This window comes from Ogataea haglerorum (assembly GCF_019207285.1).
Source record: "Ogataea haglerorum isolate 81-453-3 chromosome Unknown 81-453-3_NODE_3_length_672639_cov_96.912891, whole genome shotgun sequence".
Lineage (NCBI taxonomy): Eukaryota > Fungi > Ascomycota > Pichiomycetes > Pichiales > Pichiaceae > Ogataea > Ogataea haglerorum.
Genome location: NW_025065153.1, coordinates 97,756 through 123,473, shown reverse-complemented (window position 1 = coordinate 123,473; position 25,718 = coordinate 97,756). Strand labels below are relative to the sequence as shown.

General features: G+C 55.8%; 18 protein-coding genes across 18 annotated transcripts; 8 read left to right on the top strand and 10 right to left on the bottom strand.

Annotated features, from left to right (window-relative positions):
- Positions 1-3: 3 nt before the first annotated feature.
- On the top strand, positions 4-1,641 carry KL911_001206 (uncharacterized protein; the record flags this gene model as incomplete). The annotated part of the gene is made up of 1 exon (XM_043196139.1): positions 4-1,641. The coding sequence occupies one exon, from the start codon at positions 4-6 to the stop codon at positions 1,639-1,641; it is 1,638 nt and encodes a 545-aa protein (XP_043055779.1).
- A 189-nt stretch (positions 1,642-1,830) lies between these two features.
- KL911_001205 (uncharacterized protein) lies at positions 1,831-3,909 on the top strand (the record flags this gene model as incomplete). Its single annotated transcript, XM_043196138.1, has 1 exon — positions 1,831-3,909. The coding sequence occupies one exon, from the start codon at positions 1,831-1,833 to the stop codon at positions 3,907-3,909; it is 2,079 nt and encodes a 692-aa protein (XP_043055778.1).
- A 309-nt stretch (positions 3,910-4,218) lies between these two features.
- KL911_001204 (uncharacterized protein) lies at positions 4,219-5,330 on the top strand (the record flags this gene model as incomplete). The annotated part of the gene is made up of 2 exons (XM_043196137.1): positions 4,219-4,635; positions 4,773-5,330. 2 exons carry the CDS (start codon positions 4,219-4,221, stop codon positions 5,328-5,330), a joined length of 975 nt encoding a protein of 324 aa, XP_043055777.1.
- Positions 5,331-5,395: 65 nt separating this feature from the next.
- Positions 5,396-6,772, bottom strand: KL911_001203 (uncharacterized protein; the record flags this gene model as incomplete). Its single annotated transcript, XM_043196136.1, has 1 exon — positions 5,396-6,772. The coding sequence occupies one exon, from the start codon at positions 6,770-6,772 to the stop codon at positions 5,396-5,398; it is 1,377 nt and encodes a 458-aa protein (XP_043055776.1).
- A 251-nt stretch (positions 6,773-7,023) lies between these two features.
- KL911_001202 (uncharacterized protein) lies at positions 7,024-7,555 on the top strand (the record flags this gene model as incomplete). Its single annotated transcript, XM_043196135.1, has 2 exons — positions 7,024-7,168; positions 7,290-7,555. The coding sequence occupies 2 exons, from the start codon at positions 7,024-7,026 to the stop codon at positions 7,553-7,555; spliced, it is 411 nt and encodes a 136-aa protein (XP_043055775.1).
- A 536-nt stretch (positions 7,556-8,091) lies between these two features.
- On the bottom strand, positions 8,092-8,790 carry KL911_001201 (uncharacterized protein; the record flags this gene model as incomplete). Its single annotated transcript, XM_043196134.1, has 1 exon — positions 8,092-8,790. One exon carries the CDS (start codon positions 8,788-8,790, stop codon positions 8,092-8,094), a length of 699 nt encoding a protein of 232 aa, XP_043055774.1.
- A 97-nt stretch (positions 8,791-8,887) lies between these two features.
- KL911_001200 (uncharacterized protein) lies at positions 8,888-9,599 on the bottom strand (the record flags this gene model as incomplete). Its single annotated transcript, XM_043196133.1, has 2 exons — positions 8,888-9,487; positions 9,567-9,599. 2 exons carry the CDS (start codon positions 9,597-9,599, stop codon positions 8,888-8,890), a joined length of 633 nt encoding a protein of 210 aa, XP_043055773.1.
- Positions 9,600-9,856: 257 nt separating this feature from the next.
- On the top strand, positions 9,857-10,900 carry KL911_001199 (uncharacterized protein; the record flags this gene model as incomplete). The annotated part of the gene is made up of 1 exon (XM_043196130.1): positions 9,857-10,900. The coding sequence occupies one exon, from the start codon at positions 9,857-9,859 to the stop codon at positions 10,898-10,900; it is 1,044 nt and encodes a 347-aa protein (XP_043055772.1).
- A 6-nt stretch (positions 10,901-10,906) lies between these two features.
- Positions 10,907-11,575, bottom strand: KL911_001198 (uncharacterized protein; the record flags this gene model as incomplete). The annotated part of the gene is made up of 1 exon (XM_043196129.1): positions 10,907-11,575. The coding sequence occupies one exon, from the start codon at positions 11,573-11,575 to the stop codon at positions 10,907-10,909; it is 669 nt and encodes a 222-aa protein (XP_043055771.1).
- Positions 11,576-11,735: 160 nt separating this feature from the next.
- On the bottom strand, positions 11,736-12,950 carry KL911_001197 (uncharacterized protein; the record flags this gene model as incomplete). The annotated part of the gene is made up of 1 exon (XM_043196128.1): positions 11,736-12,950. One exon carries the CDS (start codon positions 12,948-12,950, stop codon positions 11,736-11,738), a length of 1,215 nt encoding a protein of 404 aa, XP_043055770.1.
- Positions 12,951-13,052: 102 nt separating this feature from the next.
- Positions 13,053-13,775, top strand: KL911_001196 (uncharacterized protein; the record flags this gene model as incomplete). The annotated part of the gene is made up of 1 exon (XM_043196127.1): positions 13,053-13,775. One exon carries the CDS (start codon positions 13,053-13,055, stop codon positions 13,773-13,775), a length of 723 nt encoding a protein of 240 aa, XP_043055769.1.
- A 53-nt stretch (positions 13,776-13,828) lies between these two features.
- KL911_001195 (uncharacterized protein) lies at positions 13,829-14,881 on the bottom strand (the record flags this gene model as incomplete). Its single annotated transcript, XM_043196126.1, has 1 exon — positions 13,829-14,881. One exon carries the CDS (start codon positions 14,879-14,881, stop codon positions 13,829-13,831), a length of 1,053 nt encoding a protein of 350 aa, XP_043055768.1.
- A 94-nt stretch (positions 14,882-14,975) lies between these two features.
- Positions 14,976-16,871, top strand: KL911_001194 (uncharacterized protein; the record flags this gene model as incomplete). Its single annotated transcript, XM_043196125.1, has 1 exon — positions 14,976-16,871. The coding sequence occupies one exon, from the start codon at positions 14,976-14,978 to the stop codon at positions 16,869-16,871; it is 1,896 nt and encodes a 631-aa protein (XP_043055767.1).
- A 19-nt stretch (positions 16,872-16,890) lies between these two features.
- On the bottom strand, positions 16,891-18,591 carry KL911_001193 (uncharacterized protein; the record flags this gene model as incomplete). Its single annotated transcript, XM_043196124.1, has 1 exon — positions 16,891-18,591. One exon carries the CDS (start codon positions 18,589-18,591, stop codon positions 16,891-16,893), a length of 1,701 nt encoding a protein of 566 aa, XP_043055766.1.
- A 72-nt stretch (positions 18,592-18,663) lies between these two features.
- On the bottom strand, positions 18,664-20,025 carry KL911_001192 (uncharacterized protein; the record flags this gene model as incomplete). Its single annotated transcript, XM_043196123.1, has 1 exon — positions 18,664-20,025. One exon carries the CDS (start codon positions 20,023-20,025, stop codon positions 18,664-18,666), a length of 1,362 nt encoding a protein of 453 aa, XP_043055765.1.
- A 191-nt stretch (positions 20,026-20,216) lies between these two features.
- Positions 20,217-21,599, top strand: KL911_001191 (uncharacterized protein; the record flags this gene model as incomplete). Its single annotated transcript, XM_043196122.1, has 1 exon — positions 20,217-21,599. The coding sequence occupies one exon, from the start codon at positions 20,217-20,219 to the stop codon at positions 21,597-21,599; it is 1,383 nt and encodes a 460-aa protein (XP_043055764.1).
- A 59-nt stretch (positions 21,600-21,658) lies between these two features.
- On the bottom strand, positions 21,659-24,433 carry KL911_001190 (uncharacterized protein; the record flags this gene model as incomplete). Its single annotated transcript, XM_043196121.1, has 1 exon — positions 21,659-24,433. One exon carries the CDS (start codon positions 24,431-24,433, stop codon positions 21,659-21,661), a length of 2,775 nt encoding a protein of 924 aa, XP_043055763.1.
- Positions 24,434-24,512: 79 nt separating this feature from the next.
- Positions 24,513-25,694, bottom strand: KL911_001189 (uncharacterized protein; the record flags this gene model as incomplete). Its single annotated transcript, XM_043196119.1, has 1 exon — positions 24,513-25,694. One exon carries the CDS (start codon positions 25,692-25,694, stop codon positions 24,513-24,515), a length of 1,182 nt encoding a protein of 393 aa, XP_043055762.1.
- Positions 25,695-25,718: the final 24 nt, after the last annotated feature.

Here is a 25,718-nt window from a genome sequence, read left to right as displayed (position 1 = left end):
TGTATGGACCATGGCAAGATAAGGCCCGTTTCTCACACCGTCCGCTCGGGCGTCGTTGTCGTCGACGGCACCGACGTTGTCCGCGAGCTGCTGGAAAACAGCATCGATTCCGGCGCCTCGCATGTCGCCATCAGCGTCGCGTTTGAGAACGGTTGCTTGGACATCGAGGTCGCTGATAACGGCACGGGCGTGGATCCACAAGACCTTGCAGCCATGGGACGCCGCCACTGGACGTCCAAGGATCTGAAGGAGTCGAAGTTCGGCTTTCGGGGAGAGTCGCTGCACGCCATCATGGGGTTGTGCACGCGAACAGAGATTGTTAGTTGCAGAAGCGGATGTGCCTGGAAAATGCACTATATTGGCACAACCGCACGAGAACAGCCCCGTCGGTGCGCTTTCGACGGGGCGACCGGAACATTCGTGCGTGTGGTTGATGTGTTTGGCCGGGTGCCCGTGCGCAAAGAGCAGCTGGCTGTCGAATGGCGCGAGATGACTGCAAAGCTGAGCAGAACGGCGTTCTCTGTGTTGGTGGCGCGGCCGGGGGTCACGGTAACTCTAGAGCGCAATGGTGTGCGTGTGTTTAGTGCGATCAATCAGGGCGGTGTGGCAGGCATCGTGGGCTTGCTGGAGGAGCTGTTTGGGCTCAGGGACGTGGTGGAGCCTGTCGAGGCCCGCTTCGAGGATGTGGACGTCACTGGGGTGCTGGGGGCAGACGTTGCCAAAAAATGCCAGTTCCTGTTCCTTAATGGCCGTCCGCTGGAAAACAGAAGCCTCCAGAGAACAATCAGTCTCCAGCTGGGCAGACAGTCGGCACTCTATGTGTTCGACATCCGTACACCGCTCCAGGAGTCGGATCTGCTGCAGAGCCCGAGCAAAAGGGTGTTCAGTCCCGTGCTGTTCGACAAGATCAAGGCTGTGTTGGAGGAGGTGGTGCGCCGGTGGACTGACAAAGACAGAGCCGGGCGAGTGCAGAAAAAAGCGCGTCGGTCCGTAGGCCTTTCGCATTTCTTCAGTCCCGCTACTAGCGTGGTGCTTGACGGGCCCAGCATCGGGCGCAGTCGCGTGGTTGCCCAGGTAGAGAGCAAGTTTGTTCTTGTGCGCATTGACGACGTGCTTGTGGCGCTGGACCAGCACGCGTGCGACGAAAGAGTGCGCGTCGAAGCCCTGTACCGCCGATGGACGGCCAGCACGCACACTGTCGCAGTACACATTGAGATACCCGTCGATGCGGGCGAGAGGGAGCGTTTTGCACGTTTTTCGGCCGAATTGAGTCGATGGGGCATCAAATGGCGGCAGGAGAACGGACTCGTGGTGGTGCGCGAGATTCTGGCTCTCGTGGCGGAAAAGGACGCTCTGTTTGTGCAGACCGGCGTGTTGCGGTTTCTGGACGACCTGGCGTCGAAACGCAAGCGCGCCAGCGCCTCCGGCGGCGACTGGTGGGTCGCCACGGCCGAGATGCCGGAGATGTACCACGAGACCATCCGGTCTCAGGCCTGTCGCGAGGCGATTCGGTTTGGGAGAACGCTGGACCACGATTCGCAGTGCAGGCTCGTATCGGACCTGGCGCGGTGCAAGGACCCATTGCACTGCGCGCACGGCCGCCCGACGTGCGTGCCTTTGATAAGATGGCTAGATAGATAATTATTTATTTTTTTCCTCTTGTTTTCGGTTTTCTCTCCTATTGTTCTGTGTGCCAACAATGTGGGGAGACAGGGTAAAACAAAAGGAGGTAGCGATAAATTATTGCTTCAACATTTAAATTGGACAGTGGGAAGATACACTGAGACCCTGGATATTCTTGTGTATTACTATTGATTAGAGTTGTCGCATATGTCACGGAAAGTTGAGAAGCATTTGTTGTTTGAAGTGGCGACCGAGGTCGCCAACAGGGTAGGGGGTATCTACTCTGTGCTCAAGTCCAAAGCCCCAGTCACTGTGGCCGAATACCGCGATCGGTACACTTTGATAGGCCCTCTGAACCACCGCAGTGCCTCTGTGGAGGTGGAGGAGCTGCCGGTGCACAACGCGGCCCTCAAGGCCACTCTCGACTCCATGCAGTCGAGGGGAATCCGCTACCTGTACGGGCGCTGGCTAATTGAGGGAGCGCCCCGGGTGATTCTTTTCGACATTGGGTCGGCCGTCCCGTATCTGAACGAGTGGAAGGCGGATCTGTGGAGCCTGGCAGGCATTCCGTCGCCCGAAAGCGACGTCGAAACGAACGATGCAGTCATGCTCGGTTACCTGACGGCGTGGTTCATCGGCGAGCTGTGCTGCCACGAGACGGAGCGTGCGATCATTCTGCACGCGCACGAGTGGCTGGCGGGCGTCGCGATCCCGCTGTGTCGCCAGCGCAAGATCGACTGCTGCACCATCTTCACCACCCACGCTACCTTATTGGGCAGGTATTTATGTGCGGGCAGCGTCGATTTCTACAACAATCTCGACAAGTTCGACGTGGACTACGAGGCAGGCAAAAGAGGCATATACCACCGCTACTGCATCGAGCGTGCTGCGGCACACTCGGCCGACGTCTTCACCACGGTGTCGCACATTACTGCATACGAAAGCGAACATTTACTGAAACGGAAGCCGGACGGTGTGCTACCCAACGGACTGAACGTGGTCAAGTTCCAGGCCGTGCACGAGTTCCAGAACCTTCATGCGGAGAAGAAGGAGAAGATCAACGAGTTTGTGCGCGGCCACTTCTACGGGCAGCTCAGCTTCAAGCTCGAAAACACGCTCTATTTTTTCATTGCAGGAAGATACGAGTATAGAAACAAAGGCGTGGACTTCTTCATCGAGGCGCTCGCCAGACTCAACCACCGGCTCAAATCGATCAACTCCGAGATGAACGTGGTCGCCTTCATCATCATGCCGGCAGCCACCAAGTCGTACACGGTGGACACGCTGCGTGGCCAGGCCGTGATCAAGCAGCTGGAGTCCACCATCAAGGACGTCCAGAACCTCATGGGCAAGCGGCTCTTCGAGTTCTGCCAGCAGCCAATCAACATGCAGAACTCGACGCAGATCGAGCTGCCCACGTTGGACGATCTGCTCAAGCCGGCAGACAGAGTCAACTTGAAGAGACGCATGTTTGCTCTGAAAAGGGACTCGCTGCCTCCGATCGTGACCCACAACATGGTGGACGACGCAAACGACCCGATCCTCAACCAGATCCGCCAGTGCCATCTGTTCAACACCGGCGAGGACCGCGTCAAGATCATCTTCCACCCTGAGTTCCTCAACTCCAGCAACCCTGTTCTTCCTCTGGACTACGACGAGTTTGTCAGAGGCTGCCACTTGGGCGTGTTTCCTTCCTACTACGAGCCCTGGGGGTACACTCCGGCCGAGTGCACGGTGATGGGGATCCCGTCCATCACGACCAATCTTTCTGGTTTCGGGTGCTATATGGAGGACCTGATCGAGAACTCTGAGGACTATGGAATATACGTTGTCGACCGCCGGATGAAAGGCGTGGACGAGAGCATCAACCAGCTGACCCAGCAGATGTTCGACTTCACGCAAAAATCGAGAAGACAGCGGATCAACCAGAGAAACCGTGTCGAGCGGCTGAGCGACCTGCTGGACTGGAAACGGATGGGCCTGGAGTACGTCAAGGCTCGTGCGTTGGCGCTGAGAAGAGCGTACCCTGAGCAGTTCAAGCACTCGTCGAATCCGTTCGACAGCGCCGGGATCAAGATCTCGCGGCCCCTGAGCGTCCCCGGATCGCCCCGCGACCGGTACGTGAACGGCAGCATGACTCCTGGCGACTTGGGCACCTTGCAGGAGAGCAACGACGTGGACTATTTGAGCTGGACGCTGAATAAGAGCGGCTACGACGACGACGACGTGACTCTGCGGGGGGCCAGTGTGGCTCCGAGCGTCGACGGCGAGAGCGGCGAGGAGTAATCGCTAGTGTTGCTATAGTAAGCTATTCCTGTTCACGACTGGCGTTCCCTGTAGCGTTGGGCCTTTGCGTACTCGTTTCTGTCCACCAGCACAGACCGGATGGTGTGCTTCGGCACCGACACGAGGCCAAGGCGTCTTGTCTGCGAGCCTGAGTGCTCGTACACGTCGGACAGCAGCAGGTTGCTCTGGTCGTCTATCGCCATGAGAATGCCGTCCAGCTGTCTGTTGTCGGTGAGCACTATCTGGTACGGCAGGGAAATGAGGTCTATGGGAAGCATGAAAAAAAATATTTTTATTTCCTTTATTTTCATGTCCAGTATCACGCTCAAGGCAGACCTTGCGGCAAAATACGTGGTGCAAAATGAGCTCCTGCTAAAGGCGCTCGGCGGCCAGACGGAAGACGTGGGCCACATCACGATCGGCGACGTGGTGGGCCAGGACAGCCGGGCGTACTTGGAGCAGTGGAAGAGCCGGCTGGAGCAGGCGGACAGCGAGATGGAGACGCGGGACAGCGCGGACGAGGAGCTGGCCGAGCTGGACGCGATCATCGCGCGGCTGGAGAAGGAGTTTCTGAACCCGGCGGACGGGGCGCTGCGCGAGCAGAACAACGCCATCTTCAACGAGTACTGCGAGAAGTACAACAAGGTGATCTACGAGGTGAAGGAGAAGGAGGACCTGAACGCCGGAATGGAAGACGCAGAGGAACAGGGCTCGTTCGGCAGCAGCGTGTACTATAGAGTGAAATAAAATACGGATTGTGTGGTGTAAAAAAAGTTTGCCCCTTTTCTTATCTAGCAACTATGAGGTAAGTCCGGTACTTCCAGGGTGCTAACGGCCAGTTCTCCCAAACGGCGCATTGAGAGCGATGTGATGAAACTGTAAGTGTGAGCCTGAACGGCGTACTAACCGGCAGACTGATGAGCGACTACGAGGTGAGCCTGGTGGACGACAACATGCAGGAGTTCTACGTCAACTTCGAAGGCCCCAAGGACTCGCCGTACGAGGGCGGGCTGTGGCGGATCCACGTGGAGCTGCCGGACCAGTACCCGTACAAGTCGCCGTCGATCGGGTTCCAGAACAAGATCTTCCACCCCAACATAGACGAGTCGAGCGGCTCGGTGTGTCTGGACGTGATCAACCAGACGTGGTCGCCCATGTTTGACATCTTCAACATCTTCGAGACGTTTCTGCCGCAGCTGCTCAACTACCCGAACGCCGCGGACCCGCTCAACGGCGACGCCAGCTCGCTCTACATGAGAGATAAGAATCTGTATGTGGAGAAGGTCCGAATGTACGTCAAGAACTACGCCAACCCGGCCGCGATCCGCAACGGCGGCGCGGACCAGGAGGAAGACGAGTCGGACTCGAGCGACGCCGACCTCAGCAGCGTGGACGAGATGGTGGGCGAAATCGACCTGTGAGCCGTCAGATTATCTCATACTCTTATCATTTATAATATAGCCTCATACGTAAGCGATTCCCAAAATCATCCAATGTAGTTCGTTAATTCGTCTCTAACCAAAAAGTCCTGGTGGTCGTCCTTGAACCCCGACAGCCAGTCGTCCGCGAGCTCGGTCTCCTCCAGCTGCCGCTGCTTCTGCAGCTGCGCCTGCTGGTTGGTGATGTACGCCATCGAAGGCGTGTACTGGTACGACTCGAGCTCGAAGTTGAGGTCGGCGGCCTTTGGCGGGAACAGGTCCTCGATCTCGTCGAACCACTGGAACGACGTGGCCGACGAGTCGGCTGTGGAAGGCATGATCGGCGACACGGTGGCCGAGTGCGGCACAGTGATCTGGCCCGGGTCGTACACCAGCGGCGTGGTGGCCTCGAGCGGCGAGTTCAGCGCCAGGTCCGGCTTGAACAGCTGCTCGGGCTCCACTGCGGCGGCGAGCGCAGGCGCAGGCTCGAGGGCCTTCAGCCCCTGCGGCTCGGTAGGCCCGGCAGCTGGAGCGCGCTGCACAGGCTCCCTGTCGGCGTCCGGCGTGCTGCCTCTGGCAGACCTGTCGTCGTCGTCGCCCGAAAGCGTCGGGTTGGCGATTCGCGTGTCGATCACTATGGACTCCCTTCTCCTGTGGACAACCGGGTGTTTGCGCTCTTGTTTATTGATGAATTCCCAGCACTTGTCTCCGTAGGCCTTCGGGGTCTGCCCCGTGACGGACTTGAACACACGGTGGAAATGCCATGGGCTCAGGTTCGACTTGGATGCCAGCTCCTTGAATCCCAGCACTCCGCCCCGGCGTCTTTTTTTGCGGCCCTGGCCGGCCTGGCTGGCCCGGCGCGAGTCTGGGGGCGAGGGGCTCTTGGAAAGCGACTCGTTCACCATGGACGCGCTGTGGCTGGTCGACAGCGCGGCAAGCGCGATGTGACGACAGGCCAGGTCTATAAGCTTGAGATGGTCAAACTTGTTGCGGGTCAGAGGGACCTCGTCGGAGTCCTCAACGGGACCACCCGAAAGGCGTTTTTTCAGTGACATGTTGTTGCTCTTCCATAGCGACTCTTTCAGCGAGCTGTTCTTGTCGTCCTCCTCGTCCATCAAAGGCTTGATAAAGCCTATGGACTCGTTGACGTACTCAACGGTCTTCACCAGGAGGTCAAGATCGATGGAAACAAATGTGTCGTGCAGGTCTTCTGGGTTGGGCTGTCTGTCCGGGAAACAGTGCTTGCAAGGGCGATAGCCGTTTGCAGTGGCTTGATCCAGTGTGTCGACAAAAATGATATCCGACTTGTTGAAACTGGAGAATCCAAGGTCGCAGTTAGGACGGCAGCAGACTCCCCTGCCAACATGGCAAACAAGGAACTTATCTGCCGCGAAAGGGTCCTTGAATTGGAATGCCACCCATTTGCTCTGTTCTGATGAATACATTTTAGATGGGAAAACGAAGAGGAGACTGTGGCCTTTTATAAGATTAATCTTGACATGACGTTTACTACACGACGTGAACGTAATTTAGAACCCCTCGCATCTGCACATGTATGCAGACACTATTGGGAAGTGCGGAATTATTTGTGCGAGGCTCAAATATGCCGAACAGCGAGGGATATTCGGGTTATGTGGGCATGTTTCCAGACATGCTAAAAAATCTCAGCTGTGGGCTATTACATCACTATTGATTAATGTGCGCGCCACGACAGGTGGCGCAGTTTTTGACCACTAATTACCCTGAAACCTGTCAAATCCTCGGCAATTTTACGGTACTTTTGGGCCGGAATTTCAGTTTATTGGCATCTGTAGAGGCACGTCGCATGGCTGCACAAGGTGGTATATAGTGATGTGACATTGGTCGGTTGCCTTTCCAAGCTACTGGTGGTGTTAGACTTGATTTAGCGCCGCGCCTCTGTGTTCCTCCCGCGCTCGGACTCCAGGGTCTTCTTCTAAATAGCACATAATGTCGTCAGCTTCCTCGCCTCGCCATCAATGACATCAGGCCATAGGTTTTTTGCTAGAACTTTTCGAAACTTTTCATCCACGATTACGTGTGTCGACTACTCCATAACCAGTAATTTTGCAAATCGTGGGGCTTTGACGCAGCAGGCTTCCATGCGGCACGAGGGCGGAGGAAATATTATTTGTCCTAGTGGCGCGCCCGGGAGAAGTCTCGGTAGAAGAGCCGGGCTAATTGGAAAGAAACCCGGTGCACAGACATGATCTGGGTGTTTTGTCGTCAGTGTTGGCCATGTAGCATCTAGAGCGCCAGGACCCTTTGCCCAAAATAGCAGGGTATAACTTATCGTGCGCAGCATGGACTCTATGCACGCTGCAAAAGAAGCCCTCGGTGTATAAGTTGTATCATCGCTCGCGCATAAAATCCGAATTGAAAAAAAACTTCCATGGCAGAATGCTGACTATCTGTTGTATCACAGAGCGTAAGTTCATGTAAAAGCTCCTTCCATATCACTTTCGTCACAATGGGACATCTGACATGTACAACCCATTACGCTGGCTATTTCGTCATATAATTTTAGAGCTTCCGTCCTGCAGATACCCTTATTTGGGGTCCGCTGGCGACGTTACAGGCTATACGAAAACTATGTTTATTGTTCTTAAACCCGCTCTCGTCACATAATTCCCGATGTAGCACTTTATTTGCCCCGAACGTCTGGGCCAGTGACAACACGATGACTACCGTATGATGCGCATGTCAGTGAGCTGTTATTTCCTGCCCCAGTCGCACCGGATGTTGATCACATGGCGTACTCTTCCCCGAAAAACTGGCACTTGAGCTTCTCCGCCAGCTGTTGACAGTCCCTGTTGAGCTGGGTGGGGCCGCAAGAGACAATCCACTTATTTGCGTAATCAATGGTGCGGTTCACATTTTTGGCCAGTATTTTTTCAAAGCGTGGCCGGCGTCCGTGTTTCACCACAGTGGCAAATTCGTCGGTAAAATCTGGACTGTGTGTCACCTGACTCGACTCCTCGTATGCGTGGAAGTCGTCGTCCAGCGACTGTAGCTCGAACGCCTCCAGGCCCTCGAGGCTCTCTGCCGCCTCCTCCTCGCGGCCAGAACGCGTCACGTACACTTCGAGTCCTTCGGCCTCGAGTTCCTCGAGAATAAATAAGTCTCCCGCGTTGGGCGTGATCCAGATGCATAGCAGCTTGATATCTTTTTTTTCGTGCTGTACTTTGCGTTTGAAGTAGTTGAAAAGAGGCAACCCCAGCGATATTCCAGAGCCTCCAGATACGATGGTGACGCTTTCCGCGGTCTGGAAGAAATTGAGCGATAGGGAAGATTTGAAGAACGGCTGCAACGAGTACCGCCTGAACGGCTCCAATGCGAAGCGGTTCCTCTTCACGACCAGAGACACGTACGGCGAGCGCTCCTCCTGGATCGACGCCACAGTGTAGGGGTGCGACGGCAGCAGCCAGTAGCACGGGTTATACATTGAGTACGCAGACAGCCGCACATGGCATCCCGGCAGAAACTGCGCCGGAAGCAGCGCGCGTGGCAGCTTGACGACTTGCAATGCAGAGCCGCTATTTTCAGTGATCTTGTCGATGGTGACGCTCCTCGTCGTGAGCAGTCTGTAGACGTGCTGGTACAAAAGAAGGGCGATGTTCAGCACAAATAGCAGCGTCACCCCGGGCCGCGCGTGCAGCTGCGTCAGCACCAGGTACGTGTACATCACGAGGTTGTGAAACGCAATGAACCACGTGTACTTTATCGACCGGACGCGCCGCCAGTTCACGCCCAGAAGGACGTCGAACAGCACAAACATGACAAACCCGTAGAAATTGACCAGTCGCCATACTTTCGAGAATGTGCCCAGCGCAAGCCATCGCAGCAGGAATCCCACGCTGTGGCATATCCCAAACACAAGTATAATCCGCGACACCCACTTGTGCAGCCGCAGGGTGTCCAGATAGTTGTCGATCTTGAGCGGGCTCGGACGCAGGGCCAGAAACAGATCGAGCGGGGTCAGCGCGTACGCCAGACGGCCGAAACGCTTCAGATGGATGGTGAACTCCTCGACGTGCAGATTGAAGAACTCCACAATCAGCAGCACCACGCCCAGGATGGAAACCGTGTACGCCAGTGGCACGTTGGCGAGGCCCTGCTTGGTGGTCGATCGGCCCGACCGACTCCAGCACCTGTGGTAATAACTTAGCGCTGCGTACCGGAACGCCACGTACAGTGCAGACATAAACAGGAGCGCATAACCGTACTTGACGTTTGCGTAGTGGTGGTCCCCATGGCGAGCCAATAGCGTTGGAGGGTTTTGCTGTGTCATCAGCGAGGGAAGGCGTAGTACTTCCTTCTGGCGAGGTTCGGTAGTAGGACGGTGATTGGATGGGTTGGCGACGTCAGCGACCGGTTTGCCGCTACGTGGATGCAAGAGAGCAGACTATAAAAAGATGGATTTATTTTGTTAGTCCGGCTTATCTAAGCAGTCGGCCCAGTTCCTCAGCGCTACAAAAAATCCTTGTTGCAAATCCCTTATTTACCCTTCAATGTATATCGCCAGTGTTCTTTCGTTTATGGCGATGGCGGCCGCGGCCGTGGCCATGCCTCCCGCATGCACACTGGCGTGCATCAACGACCAGGCGCACCTCTGCGCCAAAAGCCATCTGGACTTCGGCTGTCTGTGTGCTTCCAGGGCCCATATCCTCAGATGTCTGATCGATAAATGCCCCTTTGGCAACTACCTGCCCGCCAGGGACCACTATCTGGGCACGTGCATCGAGCGAATCCCCGCCCTGGCCTCCAGCCCGCTCTACAATATTCATCTGAGAGAGCGCGAGCCACCGTCGGCGTCGAACCATGCGTACTGGATCTGGGACGCCAAAAACCCGGCCTCGGGCGTCATCATCAACGGCACAACTGTGGTTGATGCCAACCGCACCAAGAACAGCGCGGCAGGCAAGAGGCTGCCGAAAACGGTCTCGAGGGGAGATTACTTCAGAGACGAAGAGAAAGCTCGTGACTCAGACAGCAAGCAGCTCGCAACCCTGGAGCAGGAGTACGAAAAGATGCGGCATCAGTTCTCGTACATGCGCAAGCAGTATGTGGAGTCTGAGGCTAAAGTGCCAATGGAGCAGCACCTGGGAGACTCCTTGATTGCGCCGCTGGCTTCCAAAATCTCCACGCCTTCGTACGAGACACTGCCCGAGTCGAACGCCCCAGATCCTGCAAAAGAAGAACCCACGCTGCACCTCCGGTTTGCAACCCAGCAGCAATTGTTTGATTCGCATTTCGGAAAGCAGCAACCACACTTTGCAACAGGCAGCCAGGATATGGAAGACATGATCCGGCAGCTAGATGACGCACTTGCCATCGAAAGCGGCGATTTGGGCGAAGATGACGATGAGGACGGATACGAGGAGGCAACGGTTGCAGACGCCTTGAAAAAAGGGGTCGTCAAAAAGCTGGCAAAGTCTAGAAAAAGCAAGTCTAAAAAAACGCGCGCTAAGTCGAAACACGCTGCCCCCGGTAACAACGGTCTTGCAGGCAAAAAGATTCGGTTTTCGTCGAATATCTTCAGGACGCCCAACTGACCCAGTTCACGAATGTGTTGCCCCGGTATCGATCCTCAGGATGGAGTCTTTCCTTCTGTTTCTGGTCCGGCTCAATAATTCGAAATTGGTGCCCGAATAGCCGACATACTTGTCGTGCGCTTGATTGATCTCTGCGAGATCAAGAGGCCGCTCGGGTCTGACAAGAGAGCTTATAGGGATGGGTTTCGGCAAGTCTGCCGTGTCTATTGCTGAGTCCCCGGGGGATGGGTAGCAGGAGCACTCAGAGGTTGCTGCGCTCTCCGACATCTGCACCGGCCGTCGGGAGCCACTGGACAGCGGCGATTTGTCCGGAGTCGTGTAGATATTCTGGCTGCCGGCTCGTGGAGCGGCCGGGGAGTGCGTGCACCGCTTGGTCGTGAGCGGCAGGTATTCGTGACGGAATCTTGTATTTTTGTTATCGGCTGAAATTCGCCAGCCAGGTGGCAGAGGCTCGCCTAATCTTTGCGCGAAAAAACGCTGATAAGGATCGTGTGCCCAGGCGTCTTTCTGCTCTAAGAAATACCGCTTGTTGTGTTTGCGCTTAGTCCTGCCTGTAGAACTAGGGCTCTTCATCTTGTACCGAATCCCGGGACACTTATCTGGTGGCTGGTCATCGATTTCAGTCTCTGTCCCGCTAGGTCGTGCCACGCGCAACCTAGTATTACAAATACACATCTCTCTTGTGTCCTGGCCTCTACTTATACGGTGACGGCTAGCCGTGCCTGCCCGCGCGATGCCCCCCTTCTATACGGAGAAACGGTAGACAGTCTCCATGGCGAGCAGCATAGCCTATCGCGCAAGTCCGCATCCCCGACACCCGTGCACCAGGTATCTCCTAGGCGTGCTTGCCGATGACGTCGCCCTCGGGGTTCATGAAGAGGTTGGCGGTGGTTTCTGGGTCGTCGTCGTGCTCGAGACACTTTGAGCAGATGTTGGCCGCCGGGTTGAAGCTGAGGTCGTCGATGTGGATATGGTTGCCGCACTTGAGACAGAGCCGGTCTGGGTTGGGGATCGTGAGCGATCCGCCCACCTCTTCGTCGTTAGACTCGCCCCCGACCTCCTCCTCGTCTGTGTTGGACGAGGAGTGGTCCTGTCCCAGTTGCGACAGCTCTTGGTGCAGCTGCTGGTTCAGCTGCTGGTTCAGCTGCGAATGGTGGATGTGGGGCAGGTTGTGGAAGTTCTCGGGCAGCAGGATGCCCTGGTCGTGGCCAGACTGCTGTCCGTTGAGCACGGCTGCTGCCACGGCCTCTGCCGAGGCCTGTTGCCCGCTGTGCTTGCGCCCGTCGTGGCTTTGCTCCGCCAAAGCGACGCGCTTATTTGGCGGCGACTGGACGCTGAGGCCGCGCTTCTTCTTCGTGCGGCACTTCTCGCACACCTTGTGGTCCCTGTCGGACTCCTTGAGCCGCTTGGCGCACCTGTTGCAGGCCCCGATTTTCTCCAAGTTCGAGCGGCGGATCTTGTCGTTCTGCCGGCACCGCGAGCACACTTTGAACTTCGCGTCGATCGAGTCGTTCGGCCCCGAGCAGTGCACACACTTGCCCAGCGCGGCTCGGCTCGCCTTTCTGGACCGCAGCGACATCCTGCAGTTCTCGCACAGCACAAACTGCGCGTGCTCGGGCGGGATCTCCACGCCACACCGTCTGCACACGCCCTGCTTCTCCTTGGTCCTCATCTGCCATCTGCGCGACCGCTGCCGTTGCAGCTCGCGACAGTGCGAGCACAGCCGGTACTGTTTGTCGGGCATCTGCGTAAACTCCTTCTTGCACCGCGTACAAACGCTCGTCACAAACAACTGGCCGTCCTGCTTCTTGTGCTCGAGATCGTGCGCTTCGCGCGTCTCCTGCTTGCCGTACTTCTCCAGCTCGAGTTGCAGCGCCGGATCAAGCACAAACTTCTCCTGCGGCTCGTCTTTGGAGCTGTGCGCGCTGTCTACGCCATTGTGACGCCCCTGTGCGCCAGGGTTTTCCGGCCACACCCCGTCGCCGTCCTCGTAGTTTTTGATGGCCCGCGCAGCGGCCTCCGCGACCACAGCCGCGTGTAGAGGGTCCATGTACCTTCAAAAAGTCGTTCTATGCCAAAAATCTTCCCCGGATTGAACGATGGTTATGAAAACCTGTCCTTTAAGAATAGAATAAAAAAAATATTTTTCTCCATGGTGTCAAACATTATTCTAGACATAGAGGGCACAATTTGCCCGATCTCGTTCGTCAAGGACGTGCTTTTCCCGTACTTCCTGCGCCAGCTGCCCGCCCTGCTCGACCAGTACCAGTACCCGCTGCTCGAAGATGTGTCCGACCCTGTGAAGACCATCCTGCTCAAATTTCCCCGGGACAAGACCGCAACCAGAGACTCGCTGTACTCGCACATCAAGGCCCTGGTAGACAACGACGTGAAGGACCCCGTGCTCAAGGAACTCCAGGGCCTCGTCTGGGCGAAAGGATACCACGAGGGAACCATAAAGGCGCCGCTGTACGAGGATGCGATACAGGGCATGTACACGTGGAGCACGCGAAAGGACAAAAAAGTGTACATCTACTCGTCCGGATCGGTCCAGGCGCAGAAGCTGCTGCTGCAGTATGTGCGCGGCATCAACGAGCCGGAAGCTGCGCCGGGCAAGGACCTCAATGGACTGGTGTCTGGCTATTTTGACACCACTAACGCGGGCCCAAAAATCCAGCCGACTAGCTACTCCAAGATTGCGGAAACAATAAATACGAGCCCCGACGAGTGTCTGTTTTTGAGCGACAACCCAAAAGAAGTGGCCGCTGCTCTGGAGGCGGGCATGCAAAGCTACCTCGTCGTCAGACCGGGCAACGCCCCGGTGGAGTCTGCGCCTGCAGCCAAAATCTCTACGTTCGCCCAGCTGGATCTCTAGTTCGCCTAATACAATTTGTCTGCATTCCACATATCCACTTCGTATTACATGTATCACTCAGCGTGGTCGCTGAAGAGCAAATTGGCCGTCATCTCCTCGTTTTTGTCGCAAGCAAAGTACACCTGGATCACAAGGTCTCTCTCAAAGCCCAGCTCGCAAAGTCTGTTGATGGCCTCATTTTCTTCCTGCGTAATCTGAATTCTCGTAGCCCCTTCAGGCAGCTCTCCGTCCCCCTCGACGCCTTCCATGTATTCTGGAGGAACTCCTAGGGCCTGGGCCAGGGCGTTCTGGTCTCCGTCGGTGATATATCTCATGAAGGCCTCTGGATTCGACTGCACGATCTCGGCCAGTTGCGGGTTGGACGCCGCCAGCTGCTGCAGCACGGCCTCAGCCATCTCTGGCTGCTGTTGCAAAATCTCTCGCAACGAGCCCATAAAGTCGCCCTCCTGCTGCTGGGCGGCGTCCTGTCCCTGGGACCCTGCGGCGGCAGCCGCCTCGAACAGGTTGTCGGGGTTAGGGCTGGCATTAGCGTCTTCCGTAGCCGGCTGGCCCTCTGTGCGTGGCTCGCCGCTCTCTGCCGCGGCCGGTGGCTCCACCGTCCGCTGAGGAACGCCCGAAAGAAGGTATTCCACTGCTCTATCTGGGTTGTTGAAAGCTGCCGTGAGGGCCTGCTCCACCTGAGGCCTTTCGAAGCCCATTGCCATGATGTTTTGTATTGCTGTCTCCCTGACGCTTCCGGACGCAAACGTGGAGGCGTCGAACGCAGCGGGCGTCGCAGAGGAGCCCTCCTGCGCTTGCTGCGCTGGTTCCGCCACCGGGGCTGCTGCTCCAGCCGGGCTGGCCTGCTCTTTCGCAGCAGTCTCAGGGGCCGCAGCCGCCTTCTTGGGTTTCGAGATCATGAATATCACCTGGTCATTCTCCTTGATCTTGAAGCTCTCGAACGTCTTGTCGTCCTGGAGCACTTTGCCCGAGTACACAAACTTCACCTGTGACGCTTCGCACTCTTTCAAGGACGCCAGCTTCTCCTTGGCAGAGAGCACCGAGTCGCCCAGCTCCACCTCCAACGGGATCTTCTCCTTCTTGAAATCTTTGAAAATCACTTGCATTCTCAAGTCGACAACACTTACACTTGATTTAGCACAAATAAAAAAAATTCCACCGTTGCACCACGACTATTTTTTTTGACCTTGACACAAACAGATGGACTTGTCTCAAGACACTGACGACTTGCTCGCCAATTTCCCCCAGTGGGCCGCCTTGAGACACGCTCTCGCTGAGAACGACAAGGATCCGCAGCTCTGGGGCGAGCTGGTGTCCTATGTCGAGGGCCTGGTGGCCACTCAGCTCAACACGCTCAAGACGAACCCCCAGCTGTCCGAACTGCTCGCGGACGATTTCCGCGGGCTTCTGGCACGGTTCCCGTACCTGACGGAGTTCTGGAAACGGTTTGTGGCCATTGAGTACTCGATTGAGGGCCTTGGTGGCTCGGTGGCCATTCTGGAAGAGGCGGTCGCCAGCTTCCCCAGTTCCTGCGAGCTGTGGGTCGACTACCTCAACGTTGTGATATCAAACAACCTCAGGGACGAGCCAGATGTGCGTGACCTATTTAAACGGGCCGTTGCGCACGTCGGACGACAGTTTATGTCCCACCCTGTTTGGGACTTGTATCTGGACTGGGAGGCCAAACATGCGGGAGTTACGTCTTTGGAGTACGTCCAGATCCTGCTACAGGTGGTTCAGTATCCACTTCATCAGTACGCGCGCTATTTCGAGTCTCTGTACGAGATCACCTCGAACTTCACTATCGAGGACCTTATTCCAGCAGAAAAACTGCATTCTCTCCTAGAATCGAGTTATCCTGGCAAAAATCTCGAAGACCTTGATGCGGATCAGGTGAAGAACATAAGCGACGCCTACTTCAACGAGATATTCACCTCCTGCTACACTCGCGTCACAGAAAGGTGGGAATACGAAAGCCAGCTGACCAAGCAGAACTTCGACCTGCTGCCTGTTTCTGACGAGGACATGGCGCGCTGGATCAGGTATCTGGACTTTGAGGAGTCGCGGGGCGATGTTGAGCAAACCAAAAGCTTGTATGAGCGGGCACTGGTGCCCACTTGCTCGTATGAAACCATCTGGCTTAAGTATCTGCGCTATCTCATTCGCCACAACCAGGACACAGAGTACATCGTGTCGCAGTTCAACAAGGGCTGCGACGTCTTTGTCAGCGCCGACCAGCCTTCCATAAGGTACATGTATGCCAAGTTCTATGAATTAAAGCTGGAAGACCACGAAAAGGCTCGTCAGATATATATCAGCATGATCGCCGCGCATCCTACGGAAGCTTATCCGATTGCCCGCTATGTGCGTTATCTGTGTGGGAAGCTCGGCGATGAGTCAACTTTCCGACAGCTGCTGAAGGTGCTGGACGTGTACACGGGCAAGACGGCGGACGAGCTGGACGCAGACTTTGGCGAGCTGCGGTCGGTGCTGAACATGTGGAATGCTGCGAATCTGGTGGTCGAGGCGGCGCGAATACAGTGGCTCCGACGGAGAGACGCCAAGGCCGCGCGTGACGTGCTATTTGCGTACTACAAAACAGAGCTGGTTCGGTGCTCTGTTGCGTTTTGGACGTTTTTCTTCAAGTTTGAGCTCGCCCATAAAAACACCAAAAACCTCGCCAACATCGTCAACTATGTCAAATACTACGGTCAGCTGCCCACTGCCTGCATTAACCAGCTACTCGACGAGTACCGCGAGCATCTATTCAGAACCGGTGGTCTGGAGCAGCTGCAGCCGAACCGCGAGCTCGTCCGGCTCATTCTCGAGACAGATATCGAGTCTTCGACACACATGAAACATTTCCTCAAAGCACGGCTCAGCGCAAACCGCGACGAGGACCCGGTCAACAAGCGGCTGGTCAAGGAGAACGGCCACCCGGGCGTCGTTTCGGAGTACCGTCCGCGGCTGGTCAACCCTGTCGATTTCGACGCGTCGATCTTGGCGCAGCGCGACGCAGCGCAGATGCCACGGTTCACCAACGTCGAGCGTGCCACCATGCCGCTAAAGTATCTACAGATGGACGAAACGAGCTAACTGTGTACTATAAACAAGTCTATATACTGTCGCCCTGACGGCCGATGATCTTGAGGTTGTCTCTGACGATGGCCGCAGGCGTACATCTATTATTTCCATAGACCTCGAGAATCGATAGTTTCGGAGCGATCCTGGATAGCACGGCGAGCGCAGAGTCGTCGCACGAGCGCACAAAGCCGATATCCAGCGCGGTCAGCAACGGGAACCGCAGATGGCGGCCGATTTGCTTGAAGAAGTTGCGCGTAAGGTTTTTGATGGAGTTCAAGTTCAGCTCCACCAGCGTCTGGCACGAGTGTTCGAGCAAAGCGTAGACGGACTCGTCGCCGAGCTCGAGGCAGCGCGCCAGGTTCACGTCCATGAGCCCGCCGTTCATGTCCCAGTCGGTGAACAGCTCCTTGACGCCGACGTCGGTGATCTGGTCGAGCAGCACCAGCGACAGCTTGGTAAGCGCGGGACAGAAGGGCTTGACGCCCGAGATGAGGAACTGGTCCGTAAGTCCTGTGCATCCGTCGAGCACAAGCGACTCCAGCGTCTCGCCGTTCACGCCCAGCAGGTTGATGACCAGCTCGTCGTCGATCAGCTCCTCCTTATTCGGGTACGAGATCTCGAGGTGTTTGAGTTTGCGGAGGTAATGCGGCAGCAGGTCGTAGACATTCTTGGAAGTGAGACCATCCAGTCGGCTGAGCGTGAGCTCCTCGAGGTTATTGCCGCAATTGTCCAGCAGCGAGATCAGCGAGTCGGACGAGAACCGATGCGTGTTCTTGATATGGATGCCTTTGAGGTTCCTGCCGACGGGGCTGTCGAAAAAGTCCTGCCACGCCTGGTCGCTGATCAGAAACGCGCCGTTCAGGTACAGGTACCGCAGATTGGTGAACTTCTCGCCGTAGTATTGCAGATTGTCCTTGTGCAGCCGTCCGCACATGTTCAGCACCAGCCTCTCGACATTAGGACAGTACGCCGGTATCTTGTTGAGGGCCGCGCTGTCGATCTTCGAGCAGTCCCAGAACTCGATTTCGCGCATGCTGCTGTCCAGAAAAAGCGACATCGTGCGGTTATCCAGCGACCTGTTCTTGGACAAGATGCGACTGATCTTTTTCATGTTGACCACACCAATGTCGCCCAAAAGGTCCACCTGGTCGATGTTTCTGGAGATCACATTGATGCAGCAGTCCTGCAGCGACGGGATCCTGTACTCCTGCTTGTCCAGCAGCGCCGCCGCCACCTTCTTGCGCCGTTTGCGCGCCTCGATCTCGTTGCGCTTCGCCAGCCGTTGCCGCTTGATCTCATTGCTCGTGCACTCAGGACACAAGTACCCGATGCGTCCGTACTTCTCCATGCGTTTCGAGTACACAGAGATCACAAACTCGCGGTCGCACTCGATACAGAAATTCTTTCCCTCGTCGGCCTCGTCGTCATCCAGCTCGCGGTCCCGGCGCGCGCGACGACGCTTGATCCTCGCGCGCTCGCGCAGCACCTTGACGTCCTCTGGTATGTCCTCGCCCTCCAGAATCTCCTCGTCAGACTCGTCCGATTCGCCATTTTCCACCTCCTCGCCACCGCTCGCCTGCTCCTGCTGGCGCCGCAGTCCTTCCTCGTACCGCTGTCTGATCGCCTCCGCGCTGATCCCCTGTTCCCGCAGAAACGACGTCAGCGCACTGCTCGGGCCCTGAACCTGGTACTCCTCCTGGCTGCCGTTCTGTCTGACCCTTCTTCTGGACATGGCAAACGATAAAAGAAATTTAGGCCCTTTCTACGGCTATATTTTTTCCGGTGCAAGGAGTAGGTTATCGTTCTATCTACAGTACACAGGCGGAGCCAGCGAGTTGGACTCCTCGGCAGTGAGCAGGACCAGATCGCAACTCTGCTGCGGCAGCGTATATGCGGGAGCGGGCGTGTGCTCTATCAGGCTGTAATCCGGCGCTGGCTTGTCGATAGGGCCCAGCACGATGTCGTGGTAGAACCTGAGCTCGTGGGTCCGTTTCTTGAGGATGCCGTTGTTGCACAGTGTCAGCGAGAACATTAGACGCGTCGTGTTCTTGAAACAGCTCCCGATCTGGATGTTGGGCATGAATGGCTCCTCCAGCACGTCCAGCAACGAGACGTCTGGTAGCAGCTTGCTCAGCGGCAGCCGGCCAGAAAGCATGCCGTCGTGCTCCTCAAACTCGGCCACGTCAAATCGCGGCTCCGTCCCCGGCTTGTAGTCGAAATTAAACAGCTCCACGGGAGTCCCTGCGTTCTCAGCAACGGCCTGGCCAATCCTCAGCTGCATCTGCGAAAGAACGACGGCCTTGACGTTCAGGACGCAGAACTCGCCCACGCCCGTAGACAGGCCGCCGATGGTGTAGTCGTGGGTCTGCGGCGTGCGCAGGACCAGCTCGCCCAGACTCTGGATGCTGGTGCCAAAGCCAAGATGTGACACCGTGGACAGCTGCGCGCTGAGCAGCACGTCTGCGGCGAGCTGCGGGTCCCGTCTGTGCAGACGCAGCAATCTGCGCAGTCGCAGCGAGTACCACGGCATTGTCACGAACGGGCTCTGCACGACGGCGCCGCCGCATTGAACCAGTCGACGGGCGCACCCGGGGAAAATGTGCGAGGCTTCCGAGCGAATTTTGCTCACGTGACCGGATGTGGGATCCGAGTCGGCCTGGAAGCTGATAGGGAAAGAGGCGGTGATGGGGTCTGCGTCCGGGCGGACGATGGCGACGTCGATCTCGTACTGCGTCGAAATCGAGCCCTTGCCCACGGCCTGTTCGCCGTGCGCGCTGCACGACGAGGGGAGCAGCTGCCGGTCGACAGGGAACTGGAACTCCAGCGGCAGCTCCAGAACGGAGTCTTTTTCGAGCGTGGCCGGGTACTCGATGTTTCCAGAGACGGTTTTTGTGTAGCAAAACAGCGGGTGGAACGCCTCCAAGGTCTGGGAGTCGGGCTCCTGCCGCAGAGTGTGTGTTCCGTCCATGTTGACCACGTCTGTGTATGAGTATGTTCTTTCGACTATGCTGGTGGCCATGCGGCCCTTGAAGGACGCCTTGATGGTCTGGACACGGACTGGGTTCTGGAAGTGGAGTTTGAGGCTGGCTTTGACGTGTGGTTGCAGCGGCGAGTAGATGCCACGCTTATTAGGAGCGTCTTGCAGCGAGAAGGTAAAGGCTACCATGATACGGGTTGCGCTCTATGAGAGAGCAGATGCAGGGCACACGTCTGTATTTATGTGCGACTGTGCGAGCACAAGCTTTGGGTTAGGGCCCCAGATTATGCCACCCTATGCGGGTGGAATTTTTCTGGAGCCGCGCTTTTTTGTTTTAGAAATTCCGTGCCACGTAGAGTTGAGATATTTGTGGAGTCAGCATGAACAGGGTCCTACGACTAGCACCTGGCGCTGCCCGCCGGTGTGTGGGGTCCGTTCGTTTTTCGGGCACTCTGCGCAGGCCGGACTTCGATCTGGAGTACTACAGCTCGAGAGTCGACTTGTTCCGCGACATTTGCAGTCGAAGACAGGTTCCGTTCCCCTTGGACGGGTACACAGCCCTGTACGGCAAGTATCTGGACGCGAGGAAAGAGGCGATCGAGCTCAAGCGCGAGGCCAACACGCTGCAGCAGCAGATCAAGGCCAGCAAGGCGGGCAGGCAGCCCGTGGACGAGCACGCGGTGCTGGGCCGGCTGGCCCAGCTCAAGCCTCTGCTGAAGCAGAGTGCAGAGACGCAGAAAGGTCTAGTTGCGCAGATGGAGGAGCTGGTGGGCCAGTTGCCGAACCTGATCGACGACGCCGTCGGCAGCCAACCGGCCCTGCTGGAATATATCAACGTCTCGCGCGACGTCGACGCCGCGGCCGACGAAAAATTCGACCACAAGTCGATTCTGGAGAGCGCCGGCTTGGCTGAATTTTTGCAGGCCTCCAACGTGTCGGGCCGCGGCTGGTACTACCTGATGGGCGACCTGGCACTGCTGGAGCAGGCACTGGTGCAGTACTCGCTGAAAATGGCCAGAAAGAGCGGGTTCCAAATGGTGCTTCCGCCGTCCATAGTCAAGACAGAGGTCACCAACGCGTGCGGGTTCAGACCCAGAGACACTAACAACGAAAGACAGGTGTACGAGCTCACCCACGACAACCTGTGTCTCACGGGAACCGCCGAGATCTCGCTTGCTGCGCTGAGCATCAACGCGGAGTACAAGTTTGGAGACCTTCCTCGTCGCACGGTCGGTCTCTCGCGCAGCTTCCGTGCCGAGGCTGGTGCGGCGGGAAGAGACACGCGCGGCCTGTACCGCGTGCACGAGTTCACTAAGGTGGAGCTGTTCTCCTGGACTGCAGGAGAGCTCTCGGAGAGCAGCAAGGAGTTCGACCGTTTGGTAGCATTCCAGAAAGAATTTATCTCGAATTTAGGGCTCCCGGCCAGAGTGCTACTGATGCCGGCGGACGACCTGGGCGCGCCAGCGTTCAAAAAAGTCGACATCGAGGTGTTCATGCCCGGCAGAGGCGCCTGGGGTGAGGTCAGCTCCACGTCCAACTGTCTGGACTACCAGGCGCGACGGCTCCATGCCCGTTACCGAACGGAGAATAACAAACTTAGATTTGTGCACACGCTAAACGGCACTGCGTGTGCGGTTCCGCGTCTACTGGTGGCGATCGTGGAAAACAACTACGACCCGGACTCGCGCTCGATCGCCGTCCCGGAAGTGCTCCAGCCGTACATGGATGATAAAAAATATATAGACTGCCTGCCATGTAAATAGCTTGCATAATTAAATGTATAATTATTTAATTGTACGATTTATTAAACTGCCAATTAGTTTCAGGGAAGGGAGCTCAGGAGCCGTTTTTCGTCGGTGTCGTTTAGATAGAGCAGAGTCTTGATCACCGGAAGAAGAATCCCCCGCTGCTCCTTATGCTCCAGAAATCCCAAGATCACGTTCTTGACGTACTCCATCTTCTCCTTCGTGTCCGACTGGCTCTCAGACGCAAGGTCGCCAACGCTCATCGAACGGCTCATAACCGTGGACGACTTATCCGACTCAACACTCGCCACAGACTCTCTTCTGTCTCTGGTCGTTCGGTACTGTTGCGAGAGCAGCTTGTATTTTTTGTTCAGGCGCATCAGCTTCTGCGACGTCTCCTCGTTGGCCTTGCGTAGCTTGCTGTTCATCGCCTCGAGGTCCCGGATCTGGGCCTCGCTCTGTTGCAGAGTCTCGCGGAGCGACTCCAACAGCTTGTAATCGCGCTCAGATGTGTTTTCCTCGTGCTGTTTCTCGCTGTTCTCCACATCACGAAGAGCACTCTCTTGCTCCAAGAGTTTGGCCTCCACCGAGGCCTTGTCGCGACGAAGAACGTCCAGCTCGTCCCGCAGGCTCTCGAGACTGCTTTTGAGATCTTCGAGCTCGCGCTGCTTCTTCTTCAAAGTCAAGGTCGACTCGCGCTCCAGCGCATCCTTCTCCTCGGCCAGCTTTTCCAGTCTGGCGTTCAGCTCCTTGAATTTAGTGTTCTGCGAGTCCTCGGTGTCAATAAGCAATTTCCGGATGGTTCCAGCCTCGCGCGTGCGCTCCTGCAACATGGAACGAGCCTCTGACAGCTCCTCCTGCAGCACCTCCATCCGGCTCTCGTACTCTCTGTTGCGCATGGACAGCTCCTCGCACCGCCGCTTGATTGTCTTGACCTCGTCAGAGGAGCTCATCTTCGAGCTCTGCAGATCCTCGTAACGGTCCTTGATCTCTTCGTAATTTTTCACCAGCCTGTTGTTCTCAGTGCTCACTTTGTTTAGACGGAGCATAAGCTCGTTATAATCTTTGCGCAGCGTTTCATTCTTCGCTAAAGCGGCGTTCTTCGCTTCCATGTCAGAATTCATCCTCGTCTTCAGCTCGCTCACTTGCACCTTGAGCTCTATCACGCTGTCATTCAACTTATTTTTCTCTTCTTCCAGGTATTTAAGACGACTTTCTTTTTCGTCCAGAAGTCGATCCTTGCGCGTTAGCGACGACTGAGCACTAGACAAGTCCAGCTTTAGCTGCACTTCCCGCTCCTTCAGCCCAGCATATTCGCTGATCTGTTTCTCCAACGCAGCTTTCTCCTTATTCAGACTGTTGATCTGTTTTTGTAACTGTCCATTTTCCTCTCCAACATCCTTGAAGTTCTTCTCGAATCCAAGTTTGAGGTCTTCAATCTGCTTCTTAAGGCTCTCGATAACGGCGTCCTTGGAGCTCGTCTCGTCACCGCCGCCCCTCGTCTGAGTTTCTTCCAACGAAGCCAGCTTCTTTTCCAACGACGACTTTGCCCTCTCGTAGTCCTTCACTGCATCGGAATTCTGGATGCGCAGCACCTCCAATTCCGCCTTCACGGACTCGAGCTCCGCCTGCACCCTCTCCAGCTCCTCTGTCTTCTCCCGGTATTGTTCTTGCGATTTTTTGAGCTCGTCCTTGGCCGTCACCAGAGAGTCACCGACGTCCCGCAGCATGTCGCGCTGGTTCTCGATCTCGTCTTTTTGGGACTGGACCTGTTTAGCCAGATCAGCAGCCTCCTTCTCATAACGCTGGGCCTCGCCGGCTTTCGCCTCCAAGACCTCAACCTGGTGACGAAGCTCAATAAGCTCGGCATCACTGTTCGGGCTTTTAACTGCCTGTGCCTTCTTTTTCTTTTTACCTTTCTTGGAACCTTCGTTGGGCTTCGCGTTGGCGTTAGCACGCTCGTTCTCTTGCTGTGACTTCAGCTCCTCGTTTAGGGCTGCAACTTTTTCTTTGAACAACTGTGTGAGCCTATTGCTCGACTCGAGCGATTTTTGCAGCTCTCCAACCTGCGACTCCAACCTCTCCTGCTCAGACTGAACACCGCTCAAACTCTTCTCCTTGGCTTCTATCAAAGACTCCTTTTCGCTCAAAAGCTTCTCAAAATTGGCTTTTTCCTGGTCAAACGTCTCCCTCAGCTGTCTCTCGTTGGCCTGCGCATCAGCTAACTGCTTCCTCAGCTCTTCCACCTGTCTCTTCAAAGCTTCCAGCTCCCCATTGTCTGGGGTTCTGGACTCGCTGCGCAACCGCTCAAGCTCCTCCAGATTTTTCTTGCCCTCTGCTTCCTTGGCCACAGCCTGCCGCAGCTCAGACTCCAGAAAAGCGGTCTTTGATTTCAAGCCTCCGATGTAGTCGCGCACCGCATCAATCTCGCCAATACTGGAACAGGGAGTCAATTCTCGTAGCATCGCCTCAAAAGCCTGTATCACAACAGTCTTGCGCTTCTCAGCTTTGTAGGCCTCAAACAGAATGGGATACTTCTCATCGTACTTCACAAACTTGCGCATTCGGCTTCGTATTTCCGGTGGCAGATCCATGTACTTGATGTCCGTGCCCGGAACAGTAATGCTGATAGTATTGGCCTCGCTAGGTGGCTCGGGAGTGCTCATTTCCCTGGGCTGTGTCATGCTGTCCGGCTCGGGAGTCTGCGCGGATAAGATCTTGCTTGCGGTGGACGGATCAATTCCCGCATTGGGCGAGCTCGAGCCCTGTTTTCGGTTGCTATTCACCTCGTCATTGATCCGCGAAATCTCGTCGGTCAGATTCTTGCCGATCTGCGAGATCTTGGAAAACATGATGGTGGAAAATAAAGCCTCCAGTGCTTGTGAAATTATATTTAATGTCTGACAAGTCCACGCATCCTTACACCACTATCTACATAAACCTCGCCTCGGGATGATAGTACACGGGACACGTCCAATACGGCCGGTAGATGTCTGCCCAGACGCTGTCCTTGGCGTCTGGGTTGGTGGTCTGCGGCACCTCGATCTCGGTGAATTCCGTTTTGAGCCCGTAGTTCTCCAAATCCAGCTCCACAACGCGCTTATACACCTCGTAGCACACCAGTCTGTCTGCTCCCAGGCCATTGAAAAATGAGAACGTGCCTTCGGGCTTCAGCAGTCCTACAATAAGGTCATACAGCTCCAGCATGTCAGAGTACTGCTCGCTGAACGTATCAAAATATATCCCATCGAAGAACAATCCTTTGTTGAGGAGTGGTGGCAGAGTGTCCTGCCACTTGCCTTTCAACACTATTACGTTCTCCTTGTCCATCCAGCCGTCCCTTTGCATTTTTGCAAGCACATCAGGGTGGGCCTCGCAGATGTAGTGTTTGGCTGGTTTTTTCTCCTGGATCATGCTGTCTATTATTCCCATGCCAAATCCTATATTGAGCACAACCACATTGTTTGGGTCCTCAACGCTCTTGAACAAGGACTCACTCCCAGCTCTCATCAGTTTCTCTTCCCATTGCATCATCACTCCGTCTTTTCTATCAGTTAGCAGTGCATCGTCGGTGTACTTTAGCTTGGTCTTTAAGAATGTGTCACTGTCCCCGGCAGGATCTTGCACCTGCTCCTTATCCTTCTGTTCTCCCTCCTTGGCCGTCTCTTCGTTGAGACCAGCCACTTCGTCTTCTTCAATAAATTCAATGTTGGATTCTATGTGTCGTAGAAGCACTTCTGCGCGAACACCAGCAGAAACTATCTGCTCCCAATATTTAGATCCATGGAAGCCTCGTCTTTCCAGCACACAACCGGGAGTCTCGTTTTTTGCACTGATTAAACACCAGCCAGCTCCATTTAGAAAGAGTTCGTCAATCATCGAGACCACAATTTCCTCCTCTTCTGGCGTGAAATCGTGAGAGACGTTTTCACAGATCAGATGTAATGGGGTCGTGGTAGACGAGAGCTCCTCATCAACTCCTCTTTCAAACTGGTCCACCTCCTCCAGCGTATACGTCGCTGGGATTCCAGCAGAGAGGTATTCTTTGAGTTTTTCGAGATGACCTTTTGATATCGGTCTTTTGAGCTGGCAAAGTTCATGCAGTTCAGACATGCTTAAATTTATATTTTTTTCGTA